Consider the following 21368-nt stretch of genomic DNA (forward strand, 5'->3'; position numbering starts at 1 on the left):
AATCTTTATTTTTAAAAAAGTTTTTAGAATGTACTGTCGGGGTACACTCAGGGTCCTGTCAAGGTACACTCAGGGTACTGCCGGAGTACTTATTGCACTGTTTGCCACTGTTGTACTTCCCACTTCATAAGGAAAACATTGCTTAAAAAATTGAACGAACCAGCCACAAACAAAACAGAACCAAAACTGCAGAATATTTTAAAATAATGTTTTAATTAATTATTCTAGCCTATTTAGTTAAAAATCTTTGCTTTGGGGATCCGATTTTGGCTCCTGAAAAGAAAATAAAACAATTCATAAATTTTTCAGTATAGGTTTGATTTATCAGAGGCCGTCCATAAATTCTGTGCCTGTATTGAGGTTAGGTAGCTCGGACATAGGTAACAATTTGTGACGAAGTAATTAAGGATAAGATAGGCTTTGGTGAGTTTTTAGGGGTTTTCCGTATTCTCTAGAACATTTTTTTTTTTGTAAACAGTAATAAAACTTGACCTGTCTTAAATAATATTTTCAGAAGAAATTGCTTTTTCATTAAAAATGGAGGGAAAGGCTAAGGGGTAAGGGGGATGCCTGAAGTTTTAGGACGACGCATCACAAAGCAAAATGACATAATTTATGGGCATGTTTTGAGTGATTCTACCTATAGAAACAAATTTCATCAAACACTAACTTAATTAAACAATCAAACTAAACACTTTGTCTAAAAATCGTTTGCACGGCTTTACGCATCAACGATAAAAAAAAAACCTCCAACACCAAATGCAGACTTTTCAAAAGTAAAGTCCTTAACGTCCTATTGTATAGCAGATATTGCTGAAAATTAACGACCGCTAGCTCAGATCATTGGACTCTTTACAAAGTGCCTACAGAGGATAAAGGGCATCAATAGGGCTGGTAAGTAGGTCACCAACCAGTTTTACGGCTCAATAAAACCTGCATGGGCCATAGAACTTATTGTTGACCTACTTACCAGCACTATTGGCGCAACACAAAACTATCGCAAATGATAGATTACAAGGAGATACGAAAATTTCAGCTGTTTAAGAAATAATCGAACAATGATGGCGTGTTAAGAATGTGTCCAGGTAATATCACAAGAATGGTGATTAACTGGACGCCTCCAGGAAAAAGAAACCAGGGAAGGTAAATTGAGAAGTGAAAACACACAGCAGAAAAGCAGCGGACAAATGTAGGTCTATCGTAGCTTGGGACACTGCTAAAACTAATTACAAGAGACAGGCAAGTGGGAAGAGATTTCTGTGGCGTCCGCATGTGTTTTGGGCACTAAAGGGGAAAATATGAAGACAGTTCTCTGTTAAAAACAACGTAAAGAGTCGATGTTTTCCCTGGAGACAGTGTCAACCTTTCAATGCATGGACCTGTCGCGTCCGTTTTACTCACCAACGTGTATGGCGAGCATAGGGTCATCACACTGAGAGCAGACGTTTATGTGAGCTGTACCGTCTGACCAGACGTTCACAGAGGCGCCCGTACAACGGTCGTTTTCGTAATTACCGCTGATGACGTCACAATAGGTGCCAGCTGGTAGACCGGTCTGAAAACAGGAAACAAATAGAAGTAGGAAGGTAAATTTATGTGATAGGGGTTTTCAGAAAATGCGTTCAGACAAACATGCACTGTCTGGACTGTTGTCGGATAAAGTATGCAGTATCGCCTGTCTAATGTATCATCTGTCTTATATGCAACATGTCTGATATATCACCAGTCCAATATATCACCTTTATAACGTATCACCTGTCTTATGTATCACCTGTCTAAAGAATCACCAATCTAATACATCACCTATCTGATATATCACCTGCCTAAACTATCACCTGTCTATCACCTATCACCTATGTGACGTATCCCTTCCCCTGTACTCACCTGTAGAGTCTGGTTGATATCAAAACCCTCCAGGTTGAGGGCGATGAAAGCCTTGTCTCCCCTAGAGAAAGCGATCTGATAGTCGGCACCTGACCACCAGTTGTTGACCGCTGTACCCCTGGCCATGTTGCGGAAGGCAACCATGTTGTAGATCTCTCGCCATCTTAAAAACAAAAACACTTAGTTCTACATAAATTAAACACAAAGAAACAATCTTCTCACTATTACTGTCGACGTTTCACATGTAATAAATTTAGACCGAGTAGGCCTACTGACATTAACACAGTGAAACCAATGTCTAGCACAGTAAACATGAAAATTCTACTGTTTCTTAAAGCTACGTGAAGTTTGTAATGTGTTATTAAGTATACATGGGTAAGTTCACCACTTGCTGTACGTTAACATACCTGTTTTGTCTAAGTAAAAATTTAACCTGTGTTTACTATTGACCCAAAGTTGTTCATCATTGTCTTACCTGCGCTGGTAATTGAGCACCTAATTAATTTTTATCTATCTTTTTCCAACCGTTAACTAGTTCGTATACATAATTAGCCTGCACTCAGCATTCAGCTCATTATTGACAGGGTCCCATTAATCAATGGTCTCTCTGTGTTCACTAATCAGCTACAACTCACCTGTACCCTCTACAACTCACCTGTGCCCTCTACAACTCACTAGTGCCTTCTACAACTCACATGTACTCACTACAACACACCTGTGCCAACTAACTCACCTGTGCCAACTACAACTCACCTGTACCCTCTACAACTCACCTGTACCCTCTACAACACACCTGTACCCGCTACAACTCACATGTGCCCTCTACAACTCACCTGTGCTCACACGACCAGCCGTTAGTACAGATCATACCGCTGAGCGTCACGTTCTTAATGCTCATGTCATCATTGTGTGGGGGTCCTTCGTAATTATTCGCCCGGTTGTACTCGTAGCTGCTCATGATACGCGACATCCCGTAGGGGTGGGCGAGCATGAAGGCCGTGGCCAGCTGAGGACAAGGTCAAACGGTGAGTACATCCTCTGATATTTTTAGACTGTTATGGACACAAAAGCCACTTATTAAACCTATAGACCCGACATTTCCCTGACCAGCTAGGTCAAACTGACATTACCTTATAAGGCCTGGACTCCCAGTGGGTCAGCACGCCCCCACCGCCCCCGTGACCTCTCTGGTTGTCATGGTTATCGATGAAGTTGACCACCATGTCAGATGACCACATGCCCCATCCGGTACCAAAGTTGTTCAAGAACTTCATGGGATTCTGGCGTCTTGAGAGAAACACCGCATCATTTTAGCTTTTGTATAGCTAAACTTTACATGAAACAACTGACCAACGATATAACTTAAGTAAGCTCTCAGACTAATCTAAGAATTCTGACTAACTTAAGTAAACCATCATACTAGCTTAGCTAAACACCGCTCTAACTCACCTAAACACTCTGGCTAACTCCAAACCAAACTTAAAGTTCAGAACTCTGCCTGAGGAAAAATATTCCTCTGCTTTTATCGCTTCTCCCCCTTGGTCAATAACCTCCTGATAGACAAAAGGCCTGTCTCCATTTGTGATGTTCTGTGAGGAGAAAAGAGTATTAATTATCAATCATTAATGGATCAGTTCTAGGCACACTCTATCAATTATCAATGAACACAAAATGACATTAATACTTAGAACAATATTATTATGAATAGCTTAAGGTAGTGTAAGGTAATTGGCAATTTTTAGTTTAGGATGTAATATGTATGTATAAATCCTAATAATATGTAAACACAACACGCTAGACAGGATATTATTATTTTACAAAAAATATTTCAGACGAGCCGGCCCGCGGCATAACATACGCCGCTATTTAGTTGTTTCTAATTTTCAATAATTCATAATTTGTGAATTCGACAGTACCAACGCTGACACTGAAAATATTTCTTTAAAACACTATAAGTAGCTCGTTAAGGACCATAACCCCCCCCCTTCCTTCCCTCCCCCCCTCCCCCCCCCCTACGTTTAAAATCGTTGGCTCTGCTTGTAAACATTTAGAGTGAACACAGCTCACTGTAGGGAGAGGTAGGGAGAGCGTTTGCAGCTTGTTTTCTAACGGCTCGAAGAAGAGAATTATATATATAGATTAAATTAGGGTTAAATTTGTTATTTAAGACACAATAAATAAAAACAAATATACTTATCTCTCATTAAATGAATAAACAATTAACATGGAGCTTAAACTAATGGTACCCTTAATTCAGGTACACTAACATTTTTAGCAACTAGGACGTTTTGTATTTCCAGAACAATAAATGTACCTGACCTTGACCTTCCCGAAGAGAGCGACGAGGTCACCGGGCCACATGTGTTTGGCAGCGTCCACCCTGAACCCAACCACGCCCAGGTCAATCAGGTGGTTCAGGTAATCCGCGGCCTTCTGCCTGACGTAATCTTTGCTCATCTTCAGATCCAGAAGGTTCTCCAGACGACAGTTCCTATCCAAGATGGCGGCAGAGATTTTTAATTAATCTACATCCGGTTTTAAGCAGACGTAAGCGGTGTGAATACTTCAATCAAAATTCAAAATTGAAAAATTTAATTTATTAATTTATTTCAAAGCGGATTAAAACTGATCAGTTTTGAGCTTCTCCAATTTCAAATTAAATTATAATCACGGTCTAGTAAACTTGGTGATAGCGTGCGATGTCAGCAACTAAAGCAAGTGTAAGCAGCGATGTATAAATATAGGAATCGCTACAACACCTTAGGTAACTAGTTTTGATTTTTATCAAGGTAATTCAAATGTCCTTTTCCTGGGTCTCTTCCATATGAAGGTTGGGGAGGGGGGGGGCAACGATTAATATAAATGGAATTTAAAAGTGGATATTTATATATTTGTTATAGCAAAAAAAAAGGTTAGTGATTGTTGGCGCTTTTTTAAATACACATTGACCAGAGTTTCTTCCAGGCATCTCTCCCCCCCCCCCCCCGGAAAATTCACCCCCCCGTCCCCCCGAACGAAATGAAATTTATATAATTTATATATAAAAATATATATTTTTAACGCCCCCTCGAAGAAAGTCTACCGTCCCCCCGAAAATTTCAAGTGCCCCCCAAGAGAAAAAAGTCTGGAAGAAACACTGACATTGACTAGTCAATAGTCAGAAGAAACTATACCATATTTATTATTTGTTAAAATCTAGGCTTAGGTAATCTATTAATAGAAAAAGTCTGATTTAATTATATCACCTTCTTCTTCTTCGTTCTTGTTTTATCTGAGGGAAATCTCCCCAACACAATTAACTATTACGTGTTAACATGTTGTGCTCTAAATGAACCTACACTTCCGAATTCAGCCTGCTCTCTTTCTGGGTTTTAGTCCATCCAAAAATAAACTACAAGGCAGCAGTTATTTGAATTTAGGGTTTTCTTTCCTGGGTGGGTAACTGTCCCCAACTTACGAGCCTCATCTGCCCGAGGGTCTGAACTCGGGACTTTTGGAGTTAGCAACCACACGCTATCCCTCACGACCAGGCCGACCCACATTTAATCAGTGTATTATCGTATGCTTTAACTTAAGCAAGGATATAAAACCTCCATTTTTTAATACTCCAAGACAAACTTAACATGCTATCGCCAGAAAGAGCCTCATGAAATGTTATCTATGCCAGATTGAGGGTAAATAAATACCCAGACCATGCTATCGCCAGAATGAGGTTAAATAAACGCATAATTCCTGCCATCACCAGAACGAGACAGTCCTGAGTGTTGCACTCACCTGACCTCATTGACATCGTTGTAGTTGTGAATGTTGTGGTCCCAGGTCTGACAGTTGTCGTTGAAGTCCGTCGGTCCGTAGGGAACCCCAGGGAACTGCAGACTGTTGGCGTCGTAGTAGGTTCCCGCTGTTCCCAAGCCTGAAGATCCAGGTTCTATCTTGGCCATGTGGTTAAGCACCACGTCCACATACACTCTGGGGAGATGTTGAGTCACACAGTACAGAAGGGCGTCTAGGAGGGACTTAGAGGTTTTCAACTATGGAATTACTAAAAATACCAATTAGAATATTGATTAACTGAATGATTTGATACATGATCCCCTCCTTCTGTTACCTACCTGAAACCCACCCTCTCACACCCATCTGACCCCCACCCCCCTGAGACGTACCTGACCCCCGCTGCCTGACACATTCCTGACCCCCCCCCACCCTGACACCCACTTGACACCCACCCCCCGACAACTACCTGACCCCTCCCCCTAGGACCTTCCTCTCCCCTCCCTTTAGGAACTACCTGACCCTCCCCCCGACACCTACCTGACCCCCGCTGCCTGACACCGCTGGACCATGCTCCTAAACTCGGCCTCCGTCCCAGACCTGGTCTGTATCTTGTAGCTGACCGGCTGGTACCTCTCCCACCAGGGGCGGTTGGGGCTGGTGACGACCCTGTTCTCATTTGCAGGGGAGGTCTGGGGGTGGGAGGGTGAGGTAGGAATGTTAAAATAACTTCGACACACCAAGGATAAAGTTAAGGTCGTTGACCGACATAATCTACATGTTCGCACACAAAAAGATGTCGACTTAATTTTACCATTTTCCGACAAATACCTTTCAACCCTTATCATTCTATTACTGAAATACATTATCTTGCTGTTACATTTTGCCTTTGTTCTTAATCTAAACAAAATACTAATCATAAGTTCTTCTAATCAGAAACTACTTTAACACTATTAAAATAGCATTGTAAATTAAAATTAAACCGTGTTTATAGTTTAATTCTTTATTATTGATTTTTTTACAAGTACCAAAATAAACTAAATTAAAAACATCTGTTGGAGAATTCCATGGCTTATATGTTTTATCAGTATATGTAAGGATTTGAACTGAGCCAGATGACACACATCATACAACGAGATATACGCACGTCAACACACCAACCGTCTACTTACTTGTACCGCACAGAAGCCGTAGGGCCCTAAGAACCGCTCACACTCAGCGGCTATGTCGTTCCATTTCCACTCAAACAGGTGCACGATGCTGTCTCGCCCTCCAATACAGTGGGGGTCTGTATAGCCTAGGACTACACAGAGGCCAAATTTTATCATTAGTTTTGTCAGCTTTGTATAGAGGTTTACTCTACGTAGAGTTATTGACTGATAGTTAAATTACAGGACCAATTAGCTAGCACTAAATATCTAAGTCAATAAAACTTGTTACGTGTAATACCAGTTATATACTGTTACATTATTCCATGTGTTGTTTTTCACTGGCAAGTATGTTCACGTTTCATCCCTAGCTTAAATTGTGTAAAACAAACGTTGATAAAATGCTGAGACAGTTTAATATGACAGTTACCTGTGCCAAACAGTGCCACTACTGTCAAGAGTGACAACAACCTCGTTATGTGACACAACGTTCGTCCTTTAGTGTCATACATATCTGGTTATGACGCAATGTCAGTGGAAGCGGAAAATTTTGAACGTGTCTTCCTGTCAGTTCCCTAAAAAAGTAAATTACAAAATTATTACGGTTCAAATAAAGTAACATATTGTAAATGTATATTAACACACGCTATGTCAGATATTTTAATTCCATCGAAACATAAATAATTTCCAAATATAATTCTAATTACTAAACACATATTTATTTTACACGGCGATATGTGAAAGCCATTAGGGGAGCACGGGAGGGGCGACCATAAGGGGCGCCAAATGATGTAGAAAACAAAAGCTAGTTCTGAGTGACATTGGTCATTTATATATAGGTTAAAGCTAATTAAACACAGAACTTCTTGCCCTAACAGACTGATTTAGTTTTTTCCTAAATTAATTATTTGACTGGGAAAAAAACAGTAACTTAACAGAGATTGGTACATATTACTCCTAACTTCTCCACATTCTCCATGAATAACTGTGGTGAGTGGGCACTAAAGTGATAGTTCGTACATGGCGACGGAATGGATCGCTACGCCTCTAATTGGGGTAGCTAATTAGTTTTAATGAGAAAGGAAATAATCAATGATGTTTGTTTTTCAGTCTGAAATAGATTAATATCGAATGTAAATTCCATCGATAAGGCAATTAATTAATTAATTCTGGCCAGGAAAAGTGTGGTTGATAACACAACTTGACACATTGTCTAAATTCAAATACCTTGACAGCTTGACTAAAATAGAATACTTGACACATTGACTAAACTCAAATACCTTAACATCTTGACCACAATAAAATACCCGAATACCTTGACTAAACTCAAATACCTGGATACCTTGACAAAACTCAAATACATTGACACCTCGACCAAAATAGAATATAATGACACTTTGACCAAACTCAAATACGTTCATGTATAAACTAGTTCCATTTACAAATATGCATTAATATAAAAAAATTTAGTCAATCTTAGAGAAAGTAAGCATTTTTCAAAAATTTCTAACCAATTTTAACATTTCTTCCAAGAAATTTTATCTTAACTATAGCGACAGTAGTACCTCGATATACGAGATTCAAGACTTCAAGAGAAAGATGCTTTGCTTTGAAATACGAGAAATTTTGAGATACAAGAAACGTATCAACTGATATGATGGTTTGTGAAAAAAACACACGACAAAAAAGTTGTGGTCTGTTTGTTCATTTGTATCCCGAGGTAACACTGCCTATTATATGTGTGATTATTCTAATTAGCATAAAAAGTTGAACACTTACGGCATTTTAATCGAATTTTCGAAAACACAGATAGTGAAATAAGGCCAAATGGAACAGTCTAGCTCAAGTTTAAATTATGCCCCCTGTCGTTACCTTAATCTTATTTTTTTTTTAAATATATCGGCGCGACATTTTTCAAGATTAAAAAAAAAAAAAACCCAACCTACCATCAGACACATGACAAAGCAATTCTTTAGTGGCACGTGGCTTCAAGATATGCATGAAATAAAATTAATTTCTATGGCCAAAAATGGAAATATCTGTGCTTTATAATAATAAGAATTGAAACATCTGTCAAGAAAGTAAGCAAAAAATATTCAGGTGGAAAAAGAAAGCTGACTTTGTGTATTTGTTTTCTAGGTGACATGCGCTGATGTGACTTACATGCGCTGATGTGACTTTACGCATGAACCCGACAGTGATTTTACTTTCTGTATTACTTACATTCTCTGATGTGAGTTCATGTATGGCTGTCATTCACTGATGTGACTTTATGTATGGCTGTCATTCACTGATGTGACTTTATGTATGGCTGTCATTCAATGATGTGACTTCATGTATGGCTGTCATTGACTGATGTGTCTTCATGTATGACTGTCATTCAATGATGTGACTTCACGTATGGCTGTGATTCACTGATGTGACTATATATAAAGGTTTTCTCAATGTAGGGTAGGGTGGGTTACTATAGTAACATGTTCAGATTTTCTTGCAGCCAGTCAACTAAAGCCAAGTGTATCTATAATTTTGACGGTGGCAGGACAAATGGTCTCAGACAAAATATTCCAGATATAATATCTCACACAATTATCTCAGGACACGTGATCTAACCGACAAACGGTCTTAGACAAAGTATTCCAGACAAAATATCTCGCATTATTAGCTTAGGAAATGTGATCTAACAGACCAAAGATCTCAGTCACAAAAATAACAGGACAAAATATGATAGGGCAGATATTTTTATGGACACAATTATATCTCAGACAAAATATCTCAAGCAAATTACATTCAGTATTTAGGTTGTGTCAAAAAGAAAAACAAAAATGCATACATGTGCCGTATTGTATCTTGTATTGTTGGGTACAGCCAGGATATTGTTGGGTACAGCCAGGATATTGTTGGGTACAGTCAGGATATTGTTGGGTACAATCAGGATATTGTTGGGTACAGTCAGGGTATTGTTGGGTACAATCAGGATATTGTTGGGTACAGCCAGGATATTGTTGGGTACAATCAGGATATTGTTGGGTACAGTCAGGGTATTGTTGGGTACAATCAGGATATTGTTGGGTACAGCCAGGATATTGTTGGGTACAGTCAGGATATTGTTGGGTACAGCTGTGACCTACTTAGGTCGAGTCATTTTTATTTTTGACATTGTATAATTCCTTATATGGAATGATGGTGTAACACCTGGGGTTTTTCCACTGACTTATTAAGGTGTTTGAGACATAGAAATTTTCCATTAAAATCTGATTGAATGATTCTGATCAGATGATTATCCCAACCAATGGCGACATGAGTTGAGGATAACCTCCCCTGTCCCAGAAGTCTATAATTGCACTGCACACTCGCAACACGAGGCAGTTTATCTTGACCTGGCAGTCTACGAGGCAGTTTTACCTTAGTCAGGCAGCCGTCCATATTGTCCGGCTATAGACTCTGACCATTTGAACGTGAGAGTACTTAAGACCTGTGTGTGCCTTGCTTTCTTCAGTTGATTTAGTCTTCTAGTTTAATATTACTTGTCGCTAAGTAATTCTAGAAACTACAGCAGTGTTGTGTGGCCTGTAGCTGTTTTTTAGACAGTGTAGAAATCTGTGATAGTGTTTTTTCCTACATTGTGTAAGTTGGGTTTTTGATATTTTATATATTAAATATTTTATCTAGTTCATCTTTGTGTTCTGCCACAACTGTGTTCGCTGATTAAAAGGTCGTATGTAGATTGGATGAGTGTTAATTACAATAGTATCACTAGCTTCCCTAGACATTAAATTCGAGCCCTAGTGGGTCGTTGTGTTAAGTGTTCATCCACTTAGGTCGTAAGACATTGGCATATGACCCCGAAAAAAGAATCCGGGGACGTTCTCCTTCTATTTGGCTGATAGATAGGTTAACGTTACACAGCTATGATGTTTTTCTAATGCCAAAAGGCTTAAATGTGCCGTATCAACAAATTAAAACAATAGATAACATTAATTAAACAAATTTAACAAATCACAAACAAAATGAAAAGATAATCCAAGGTTTAAATACATCAATACTTTAATAAATATTCTAGCAAATACTGTTTGGTGCTAATACCTTTGTGAAATCAATACTTTAATAAATATTCTAGCAAATTCTGTCTGGTGCTAATACCTTTGTGCTGGCGATCCGACTTTTGCACCTGAAAACAATTTAGTGATTTTTATTTTGGTACTTAGTTAAAAACAGTGTCTTTATTTCTTTTAAAGACAGAGTCAACATTTCTGTTGAAAACAGTGTCAATATTTATCTTAAAGACAGCGTCAATAATTCTCTTAAAGACAGTGTCAATATTGCTCTTAAAGAGAGTGTCAATATTTCTCTTAAAGGCAGTGTCAATATTTCTCTTGAAGACAGTGTTAATATTTCTCCTAAAGACAGTGTCAATATTTCTCTTAAAGACAGTGTTAATATTTCTCTTAAAGACAGTGTCAATATTTCTCTTAAACGCAGTGTCAATATTTCTCTTAAAGGCAGTGTCAATATTTCTCTTAAAGGCTGTCAATCTTTCTCTTAAATACAGTGTCAATATTTCCCTAAAAAACAGTGTCAACATTTCTCTTAAAGGCAGTGTCAATATTTCTCTTAAAGACAGTGTCAATATTTCTCCTAAAGACAGTGTCAATATTTCTCCTAAAGACAGTGTCAATATTTCTCTTAAAGACAGCGTCAATATGTCAGTGCCCTATCGTGTCGTGTACATTGAACTCACCAACGTGTATGGCGACCATAGGATCGTCACACTGGGAGCAAACATTGATGTGTGCTCTACCGTCAGAACCTACGTTGACGGAGGCGCCCGTACACCGGCCGTTTTCATAGTTACCGCTGATGACGTCACAATAGGTACCGGATGGTAAACCGGTCTGGAAAAATAGCAGGAGTTAAGAACATCACAGGAATATGAGAAAAATGCGCAGAGGGAAAAAAACAGCAGGAAACGGCACAAAGAAATGCGAAATACGTAAACAAAAACAGCTGTACAGTCTTCTTCTTCTTCGTTCTTACTTTTTCGTGTTGGAAGTGATTCCCTACAACACAATTTAGTAAACGTGTCAAATGGTTATGCGCATTTCGTTGACTCCAATTTCAGGCTGCTTTTCTTTTTGGATTTGCTTCCACATCCCTTGTCCGACCAAGAACAAACTACAAGGCAGCAGTTGTTTGATTTTGATGTTGTCTCTCCTAGAAGAGTGGCTGTCCCCAGCTAACGAGCCCCAACTGCCCGGGGGTTCGAACTCGGAATTTAACGGTTCAGCTACTATTAGCTTTACAGACCCGACCACGCCGACCCCTGTACACAGTCGATTGTAAATAGTATAGAGTGCTATCAGATGTAGCGTCATTCAGAATTATCACCTGTCTGATGTATCACCTGCCGAATGTATCACCTGCCTGATGTATCACCTGTGAGACATATCACCTGTGTGCCATATCACCTGTGTGCCATATCACCTGTGTGACATATCACCTGTGTGACTTATCACCTAACCTGTACTCACCTGCAGTGTCTGGTTGATATCATAACCCTCCAGGTTGAGGGCGATGAAAGCCTTGTCTCCCCTAGAGAAAGCGATCTGATAGTCGGCACCTGACCACCAGTTGTTGACCGCTGTACCCCTGGCCATGTTGCGGAAGGCAACCATGTTGTAGATCTGACGCCATCTTCAAAACAAAAACAGTCTCTTTGTACAAAATACAGAATAGGCCTATAGCATTTGATAGTGAAAACCCCTACATTGGCCTATTCTATATCTTACCTGTACCCAATACGATTCGCCTGTACCCACTACAACTCACCTGAGCCCACTACAACTCATCTGTAACCACTAACTCACCTGTATCCACTATAACTCACCTGTACCCACTAACTCACCTGTACCCACTAACTCATCCGTGCCCTCTACAACTCACCTGTATCCACAACAACTCACCTGTGCCCACTAACTCACCTGTTCCCACTACAACTCACCTGTGCCCACTACAACTCACCTGTACCCACTTGAACTCACCTGTATCCACTAACTCAACTGTACCCACTAACTCACCCATGCCCTCTACAACTCACATGTGCCCTCTACAACTCACCTGTGCCCACTAACTCACCTGTGCCCACTAACTCACCTGTACCCACTACAACTCACCTATGCTCACACGACCAGCCGTTGTTACAGATCATACCGCTGAGCGTCACGTCCTTGATGCTCATATCACCGTTATGTGGTGGCCCCTCGTAGTCGTTGGCCCTGTTATACTCGAAGCTGCTCATGATACGTGACATCCCGTAGGGGTGAGCGAGCATGAAGGCCGTGGCCAGCTGTGGACACGGTCAAGAGGTGAGTGCAGCTTACAGGAGCTTCCTCTGTTTTTTTTAAATAAAAATTTAGCTCCACTCTTCACATTACATCTGACAAAAACTATGTTCCAGTGACATGTTATAAGGCTATAGCCCCATCCCTAACTCAATGCCAAGATCCATCTGCTCTTAATCCTTTAGATTAAATTAACCTTACTTTTTAAATGGACTTTACCACCTACCTACAACCCTAACGCCTCCGTTATGCCATGAACGCTAGGTCAAACTGACCTTACCTTATAAGGCCTGGGCTCCCAGTGGGTCAGCACGCCACCACCGCCCCCGTGACCTCTCTGGTTGTCATGGTTATCGATGAAGTTGACCACCATCTCAGATGACCACATGCCCCATCCCACGCCGAAGTTGCTCAACCACTTCATGGCGTTCTGGCGTCTGCAGGAAAAACGTTGCATCAGTTTAGCCTTGTTCTAGTTTAATTTTACTAACCATAACCCAACCGCCCTAACTCACCTAACCACGTTGGCTAACTATAACCATAACCCAACCTCCCTAACTCACCTAAACACCTTGGCTAACTATAACCATAACCCAACCGCCCTAACTCACCTAAACACCTTGGCTAACTATAACCATAACCCAACCGCCCTAACTCACCTAAACACCTTGGCTAACTATAACCATAACCCAACCGCCCTAACTCACCTAAACACCTTGGCTAACTATAACCATAACCCAACCGCCCTAACTCACCTAAACACCTTGGCTAACTATAACCATAACCCAACCGCCCTAACTCACCTAAACACTCTGGCCAACTATAACCATAACCCAACCTCCCTAACTCACCTAAACACCTCCCTAACTCGTCTAAACACCCTGGCTAACTATAACCATAAGCCAACCACCCTAACTGACCTAAACACCTTGGCTAACTATAACCATAACACAACCGCCCTAACTCACCTAAACACCTTGGCTAACTATAACCATAACACAACCTCCCTAACTCACCTAAACACCTTGGCTAACTCTAACCATAACCCAACCGCCCTCACCTAAACCCCTTGGCTAACTATAACCATAAGCCAACCACCCTAACTGACCTAAACACCTTGGCTAACTATAACCATAACCCAACCGTCCTAACTCACCTAAACACCTTGGCTAACTCCAAGCCAAACTTAAAGTTGGTAACTCTGCCTGTAGAAAAATATTCCTCTGCTTTTATCGGTTCCCCCCCTTGGTCGATAACTTCCTGATAGAGGAAAGGCCTGCCCCCACCTGGAATGTTCTGTGAGGTGAAGTGAGGTCAAGGTGTTAACACGTCAATCACCAATAGATCAGATTAAGAAATGATCAAATAACCATCAGTGTATACATTACGGCACTAGCACTTAGAAAAAATACGAACACATTAGAGTAATTCAGCGTAAATAGAAGCGTGTAAATTAGGATATTCTAAAATTGTATCAGTTAGGATATGCCCACAGCATAATTATGATAACCGCTTAAAACACAAGCCGTACATCTGGATTGTATCATTTAAAATGCCTTAAAGGTAAGATATAAAACTCATCCTTTCTCATTAAGATGCAATTTAAAAAAATACAAATTATAATATTTTACATTTCTAAATGAAATGACAGTAACATTAAAAATATTAATTAAATAATTTAAAATACTATCACGTCAAACAAAAACATTTAAAAAGATATATTCACTTCGGTTAAGAGATTATTTTTAGCAATAAAGTTTTTTAATATCCAGAAGAAAAAAACTGCCCCTGACCTTGACCTTCTGGAAGAGAGCGACGAGGTCACCGGGCCACATGTGTTTGGCAGCGTCCACCCTGAACCCAACCACACCCAGGTCAATCAGGTGGTTCAAGAAATCCGCGGCCTTCTGCCTGACGTAATCTTTGCCCATCTTCAGATCCAGGAGACTCACCAGACGACAGTTCCTATCAAAGATGGCGGGAAGGATGCTTGATTAATCTACATCCGGTTTTAAAGCAGACGTTGACAATTTGATTGAATCTTTGATTCAAAGTTTAACTTGAAATATACGAGGTTATTTCTAAAACTCTTCAGACATTAATTTGATAAATTATATTTTCTAATTTCAAATTAAATGTAAAAATCACGATCCATGAAAAGTAATGAGGAAACAAATTTTTTAGCTGGCACTTAATGGAAGTAGCGATGCATGATTTATTAAAAATTTTCTATACACAATAGATAATTTGTGACGCCGTGGTCGTATGCTAGAGCGTACTGCTGCCCCGAAAGTCTCTAGTTCGAATCCAGAACTAACAATAAATTTTACAACATTTTCACGTGGTTTTCTGACTGTCAAACTCTGCTTTCACCAGAACGAGCTTGGCCTGGGTTCTGCACTCAACTGACCTCATCAATGTTGTTGTAGTTGTGGATGTTGAGGTTCCTGTGTGTTGCACTCACCTGACCTCATCGATGTTGTTGTAGTTGTGGATGTTGAGGTCCCTGTGTGTTGCACTCACCTGACCTCATCGATGTTGTTATAGTTATGGATGTTGAGGTCCCAGGTCGGACAGTTGCTGTAGTCGTTGAAGTCCGTCGGTCCGAAGGGAACCCCAGGGAACTGCAGACCGCCGGCGTCGTAGGAAGTTCCTGCTGTTCCCTGGCCCGACCCCCCGGCCCCTGTCATGTGATTGAGGACCACATCCACGTAGATTCTGGGAAAATGATGAGTCTCTCTAGCACGTTATGTAAACATTCTTTCATACATTCTGACTGTTTATATAGTCCTTAGCTTTTGGAATATATATGTGTAGTGTAGCTGAGTATATTAGTAAGGTTTTGTAATTTATATTGTAGTGTGTTTAATTAGTAAGGTTTAAGCTTGCCACCTACCTGAATCCCCCCCCCCCCCCGATACCTACCTACCCCCCCCCGACACCTACCTGACCCCTACCCCCACCCCCAACTGATACCTACCTGACCCCCCCCCACCCGACACCTACTTGACCCTCCCCCCGACACATACTAGACCCCCCCATGACACCTACCTGACCCCCACCCCATCCCCGACACCAACCTGCCCCCCCCCCCCCCCCCGACACCTACCTGACCCCCGCTGCCTGACACCGCTGGACCATGCTCCTAAACTCGGCCTCCGTCCCAGACCTGGTCTGTATCTTGTAGCTGACCGGCTGGTACCTCTCCCACCAGGGGCGGTTAGGGCTGTAGACGATCCTGTTCTCATTGGCAGGGGAGGTCTGGGGGTCAGAGGTTAAAATACCATAGACACAGTGGCGTAGCGAGGTCGGGTGTCACCCGGTGCGGCACTTAATTGTGTCACCTCCCAGAGGCGTAGCGACCCTTCCCGGCGCTCAAGGACAAACTTTCAATTTTCGATTTGCACCCTCCCCCTCCCTCAAACTTTCAATATGCACCTCCCCCCACCCTCAATCTTTCGGTTTGCACCCCCCCCCCTCCACCCTTGTCGGGAAAAGTCCAATTTGCTCATAAAAGACTTTTTAACACTCTGATTAATCACTAAATTAAGTTGAATTATCATTTTTCTCTATATATTTTACTATTTTTTGCCTTGGTGTCACCCCCTAAATGGTGTCACCCGGTGCGGTCCGCATCCCTCGCCCCCCCCCCCCAACCGCTACGCCACTGCTAGACACACCATCGGCAAAGTGATATTCGTCGAGCAATAACATTAACCTTTAACCCTACCCATACCAATACCAATACATATACACTTGCCCTTATATGTAGAACGATCTCTTACCAACCATAATCCTAATCATACTTCATCCTAAGCAAAACCTAAATTAAGGAGCAGTCTAAACCTAAAGATAGAGACATTATTGTTTTAAAAATATTTACATTCAATGATAACTTCACTGCAGATAACGTGAAATAAGAAGCGCAAAATTCACGTTTATTGAAGAATTCAGTACACTTTACATCTAAGCTGTTCCCATCGTCTGTTAAGATTTGAGCTAAACATCACAGTCCCGTGTCTTTATACGAGATAACCTCATGCCATTTATAAACCGTCTACTTACTTGTACGGCACAGAAGCCGTAGGGCCCTAAGAACCGCTCACACTCAGCGGCTATGTCGTTCCATTTCCACTCAAACAGGTGCACGATGCTGTCTCTCCCGCCAATACAGTGGGGGTCTATAAAGCCTTCAACTAGTGAGAGATCGAATGCTGTGATTAGTGGCAGCTCTGAGTAGACAATTACACTACCTGGAGTTACTGACTGGTAGTTAACTACAGAATAGGACCGAAACATTTGTTCAGTTACGTCAGCTATAATTTACTAACTGTAACTTCAGTTTAGTAAGCTAGGGGTAAACAAGGTTTTTCTTTTTACCTAACTTTTATAAATTTTCACCACATTGTAGTATGCTAGGGCGAAACAACATTTTATTAGTATTAAACTTTGGTAAAATGCCGAAACAGCTCAAATTGTGCCAGACAAACTTTGATAAAAGGCTGACACAGCTCAACATGACAGTTACCTGTGCTAGACAAAGCTACTACTGCCAAGAGTGACAGCAACCTCGCCACGTGACTCAACATTTGTCTGTCAGTGTCAGGACAACCTGAAATTGTCAACGTGTCGTCTTAAAATTAAATAACAATTTGTATTTACATAAAGTTTATGTTGTAGTATAATTTTATATTGTACGTTGTGTTCTGTATACGCATTCAATCTCCCAAAACTAATTTCCAACTTTAATTCTAGTTTACTAAACAAATATTCCATAGCCTAAATAAAATATCTTTGACGCCAGCCTAGGGCAATTCCTTTCCGCAGAAAGTTATTGAAACTCGTGTCCACTTAGACGAGTATTTGATCAACGACAAAAGAAATTATATCCCCGGCGCTTGTGTCTGCCATCGTCTGTTTGATATCAATGTAACAGCTAATTACTTGTTTGACATCAAATTAACAGCTAATTAGTTTTGAGGAGAAGAAGAAAATCAATAATTTTTTTTTCATTCTCTGTCGGGTGAAATCGAATGTGAACCGTTCGATTTTAGAGTTCAAAGGTGTAATTCTTAGGTTAAGGTGCTCTCTAGATCTCAGACATACAGTGATGATCTTAGTCATACAGGTGTTCTCTATATCTTAGCCGTACAGGTGTTCTCAAGATAATAAATCATGATTTGTTAAATATCATTAAAACAATAAATTAAATTGCTTTATAGTTTTTAAAAAAAAACTGTTTCCAACTTGTTGTTTTTGTTTAAAATAGTTTTTTTTTAAATTAGAGGCTATGAATTACTAACATATAATTATTTTTTTTCTTTCACACTTTTATTGTGTTTCTTCTTTAAATTACTCTAATTAGCATAAAAAGTTGACCACTTACGTCACCTAAATCCAGTACTAGCTAAGAAAGATGTGGACACAAGGCCGGCTAGAATACTTTGACTTAAGTTTAAATGTCCCCTGTCGTAAACCTAACCTTATAAAATAATCGACGCAAACATTTTCACGATTTAAAAAAAACCATCTTTACTGATAAGACAGAAGACATGACTAAAGTATTCTATTTTTATACGTGATTTAGAGCAACCTAGATTATGATTTACGTAAAACTGATTTGTGTGTAAATTAAATTAACCATCTTAGGTTTTTGCGTAAGGAGAATGGAAACAGCTGTTAAGTGGGCACACGGAAAATTCTGGAAGAAAAAAAATAACTGTGATGTCTTTTTACTAGTTGACTGACATTAGCTGATGTGATTTTATGTATGGCTGGCAAGTACTTACATGACTTTTTGTATGAGTGTTGATGCACTAGTGTGACTCTGTATGAAGGTCACATGTCATGGATCCATAATAAATCACATAATTTGACCCTAACGACCGTCAACGTCAAGTTTATCTAAAACCACATTTTATTGTAATCAGCGGTTTAACTTTTTTCGATCGTGCCTCTTTAGTATATTTTACAAAATGTCAGCTCTTAACTTTTAAATAATCTGTAAAAATAAAGTTCCCTTTTCAAACCTGGCGCCTATTAGGCAGATGTAGTAGAGTTCACAAGTTTTTTTACCTCGGCATATGAAGGGATAAAGTGGTCAGTACTTTGTCCAGCCGCCTTTACTTTCCTTAAGTTGGGTGGACTTATAAACGTAGTATGGATGCACACTTTTAAAAGTATCGCTACTCTAACCATCAATCCAGTATTAACTCTTGCCCAGAACCTTTTCTTATCCTAGCTCATACACTAACTGCAACCTTCATGCTATAATTCAATGTTCTACCCGAGATTCATTAGTAAATATTATTGTTCTCTCCCGTAAGGTAACTGACCAGCCCATGTATGTGTAAGTTTGACTGTTATATGTATGAAACACGTGTGTGACACACATAGGTACCTGTTGTTTACTGTAAAAGTTGTAAAGTTTTCTTGTGTAGCGGGTCTTCAACTCAAACGAAACGTCTTCAACCTCTGGACAATTGTTTGGTTGACCTGGTATGGCAGTTATAATCACCTACACCCACCCACACAAAGCATCGTTAACCAACTCCTGATCCCCCCCCCCACCTATACAAAGCATCCGTTAACTAATCCCTTATAACCCCCCCCCCCCCCCCTCCCCGCCATAAAACATCCGTTAACCAACTCCTAATTCGGTTACATAAACCAATAGCAAATAACTTCCGGTTTTTGTGTACACCACAACGTATTAAACTAATTTGCTTAATTAAACATTTAAAAAATAAATGTGTAAATAACAAGCATTTATATGCACACATAAGAAAGCGTACATTTTCTTAAGATGTAACAGTAAAGGCTTTGGTCATTACAACATTTAGACATGTTGAGACATCCCACCATCTTCATTACAACATTTAGACACAGCCTATCATCTTCATTACATTTATTGCTTAATTTATGATTTTATTACCAGGGTCTTAAATTTTTTTTTTATAGCGACATCAAATTTTTCATAGATGTAGCCTATGTCACCTTCAGTACTCTATAAAGTTGACATAGGCCTATATGTAAAACTTGGACTAAAATTTGATATATTATATATCATATTTTCCAAACGTACTACAAAACTACAGGAGAATAGTCTATTTAGTATGTTATAAAAGAAAATAATGAAATACTTACGGTTATAAACCCGTGGCTCCACAGACTATTACCATTCTTGTGGGGGGGGGGGGGGGGGGGATAAGGTTCATTTTATGTAGTAGCATACACGAGATATACCATTAAGTAGTTCCTAGTAGAGTTCCGGAATTTAATCAAGCAGTGTATCTTTGCAGATCAAATAATTTTAATGATCAAAAGTAATTCAAATAACATTCCAAATTTTAAAAATCCTTGACGTACTTTTGTTCATAACAAATTTTAATATCCTGTATTTTATATAGAATCTTATTACTGTTTGGTAGGTTCGATAGCTAATTAACCACGCGATATTACACGACTAATCGTCGTTATTCTTGTTTGTTATTACCCGCAGGATTGTGTTCATAACCTAGGCGTGTTTCTAACAAGAAGCTGCTGATTTACTGAATCGTGTTACAATAACATTGTCAATAATATTTTCCCGTTCGTGTCCAAAACATTTTGGGCAGATGGAGTAGAGTTCATCTGTTTCAGTAACCCCGGCATATAGGAGGATAATGTGGTTATAGCTATACCCAGCCACCTTTATTTGACTAACGTGAGTCAGGTAGGCCTACCCATCAGAGACATCTTGCAGAGTCGGGATCCGAACTTTAGATTTTCTGGTCAGCAGTCGTAAGCTCTACCATACGACCACGTCGTCAAGCAGCATTGTTAATTGACGATATAAACAGAATCGGAGTTGGTGCCGTCCAGGTATGGCGTTGTGAATCAACTTGGTAGGCCTACTACAACATTGTGTTTTATCATCAACACAAACTGGAATACACATCCCCTAGCTTGGGTATGGAGATACTATGGTGAAAGTAAATGGGTAAATACTTCTCTAGAGGTACGTGGGTTACAAAAACGTAGCTATGGGGAAGGGGGGGGGGCGCCAAAAGGGGTAGAAAAAAAATTAAAAGCTCATTTTAAGCTGTAGTTTTGAATTAAAAACAGTCAAAGTTAAGACATTTAACGGATGCAAGCCTTCACATAATGATTAAACTGTTTTCTTCCTTGAATGAACTGTAAAACATACTTTTAAGATATAGCGACAGACATGTTTTTATCGATGGGG

General features: G+C 39.9%; 2 protein-coding genes across 2 annotated transcripts; both read right to left on the minus strand.

Annotated features, from left to right (window-relative positions):
- Window positions 1-1842: 1842 nt before the first annotated feature.
- LOC131938915 (alpha-amylase) lies at window positions 1843-8463 on the minus strand. The gene is made up of 10 exons (XM_059297149.1): window positions 8369-8463; window positions 7234-7378; window positions 6828-6958; window positions 6196-6347; window positions 5659-5853; window positions 4204-4375; window positions 3334-3473; window positions 3015-3171; window positions 2718-2890; window positions 1843-2047 (listed from the first exon to the last, which is right to left on the minus strand). Exons 2-10 carry the CDS (start codon window positions 7313-7315, stop codon window positions 1843-1845), a joined length of 1407 nt encoding a protein of 468 aa, XP_059153132.1. The 5' UTR covers window positions 7316-7378; window positions 8369-8463.
- Window positions 8464-10835: 2372 nt separating this feature from the next.
- LOC131938923 (alpha-amylase) lies at window positions 10836-17730 on the minus strand. Its single transcript, XM_059297161.1, has 11 exons — window positions 17670-17730; window positions 17207-17418; window positions 16251-16402; window positions 15665-15859; window positions 14935-15106; window positions 14298-14437; window positions 13422-13578; window positions 12974-13146; window positions 12332-12494; window positions 11542-11695; window positions 10836-10971 (listed from the first exon to the last, which is right to left on the minus strand). The coding sequence occupies exons 1-11, from the start codon at window positions 17728-17730 to the stop codon at window positions 10937-10939; spliced, it is 1614 nt and encodes a 537-aa protein (XP_059153144.1). The 3' UTR covers window positions 10836-10936.
- Window positions 17731-21368: the final 3638 nt, after the last annotated feature.

This window comes from Physella acuta, unplaced genomic scaffold (genome assembly GCF_028476545.2).
Source record: "Physella acuta isolate Inbredline_101_S28 unplaced genomic scaffold, ASM2847654v3 ptg000017l, whole genome shotgun sequence".
In the NCBI taxonomy this organism is placed as follows: Eukaryota; Metazoa; Mollusca; class Gastropoda; family Physidae; genus Physella; species Physella acuta.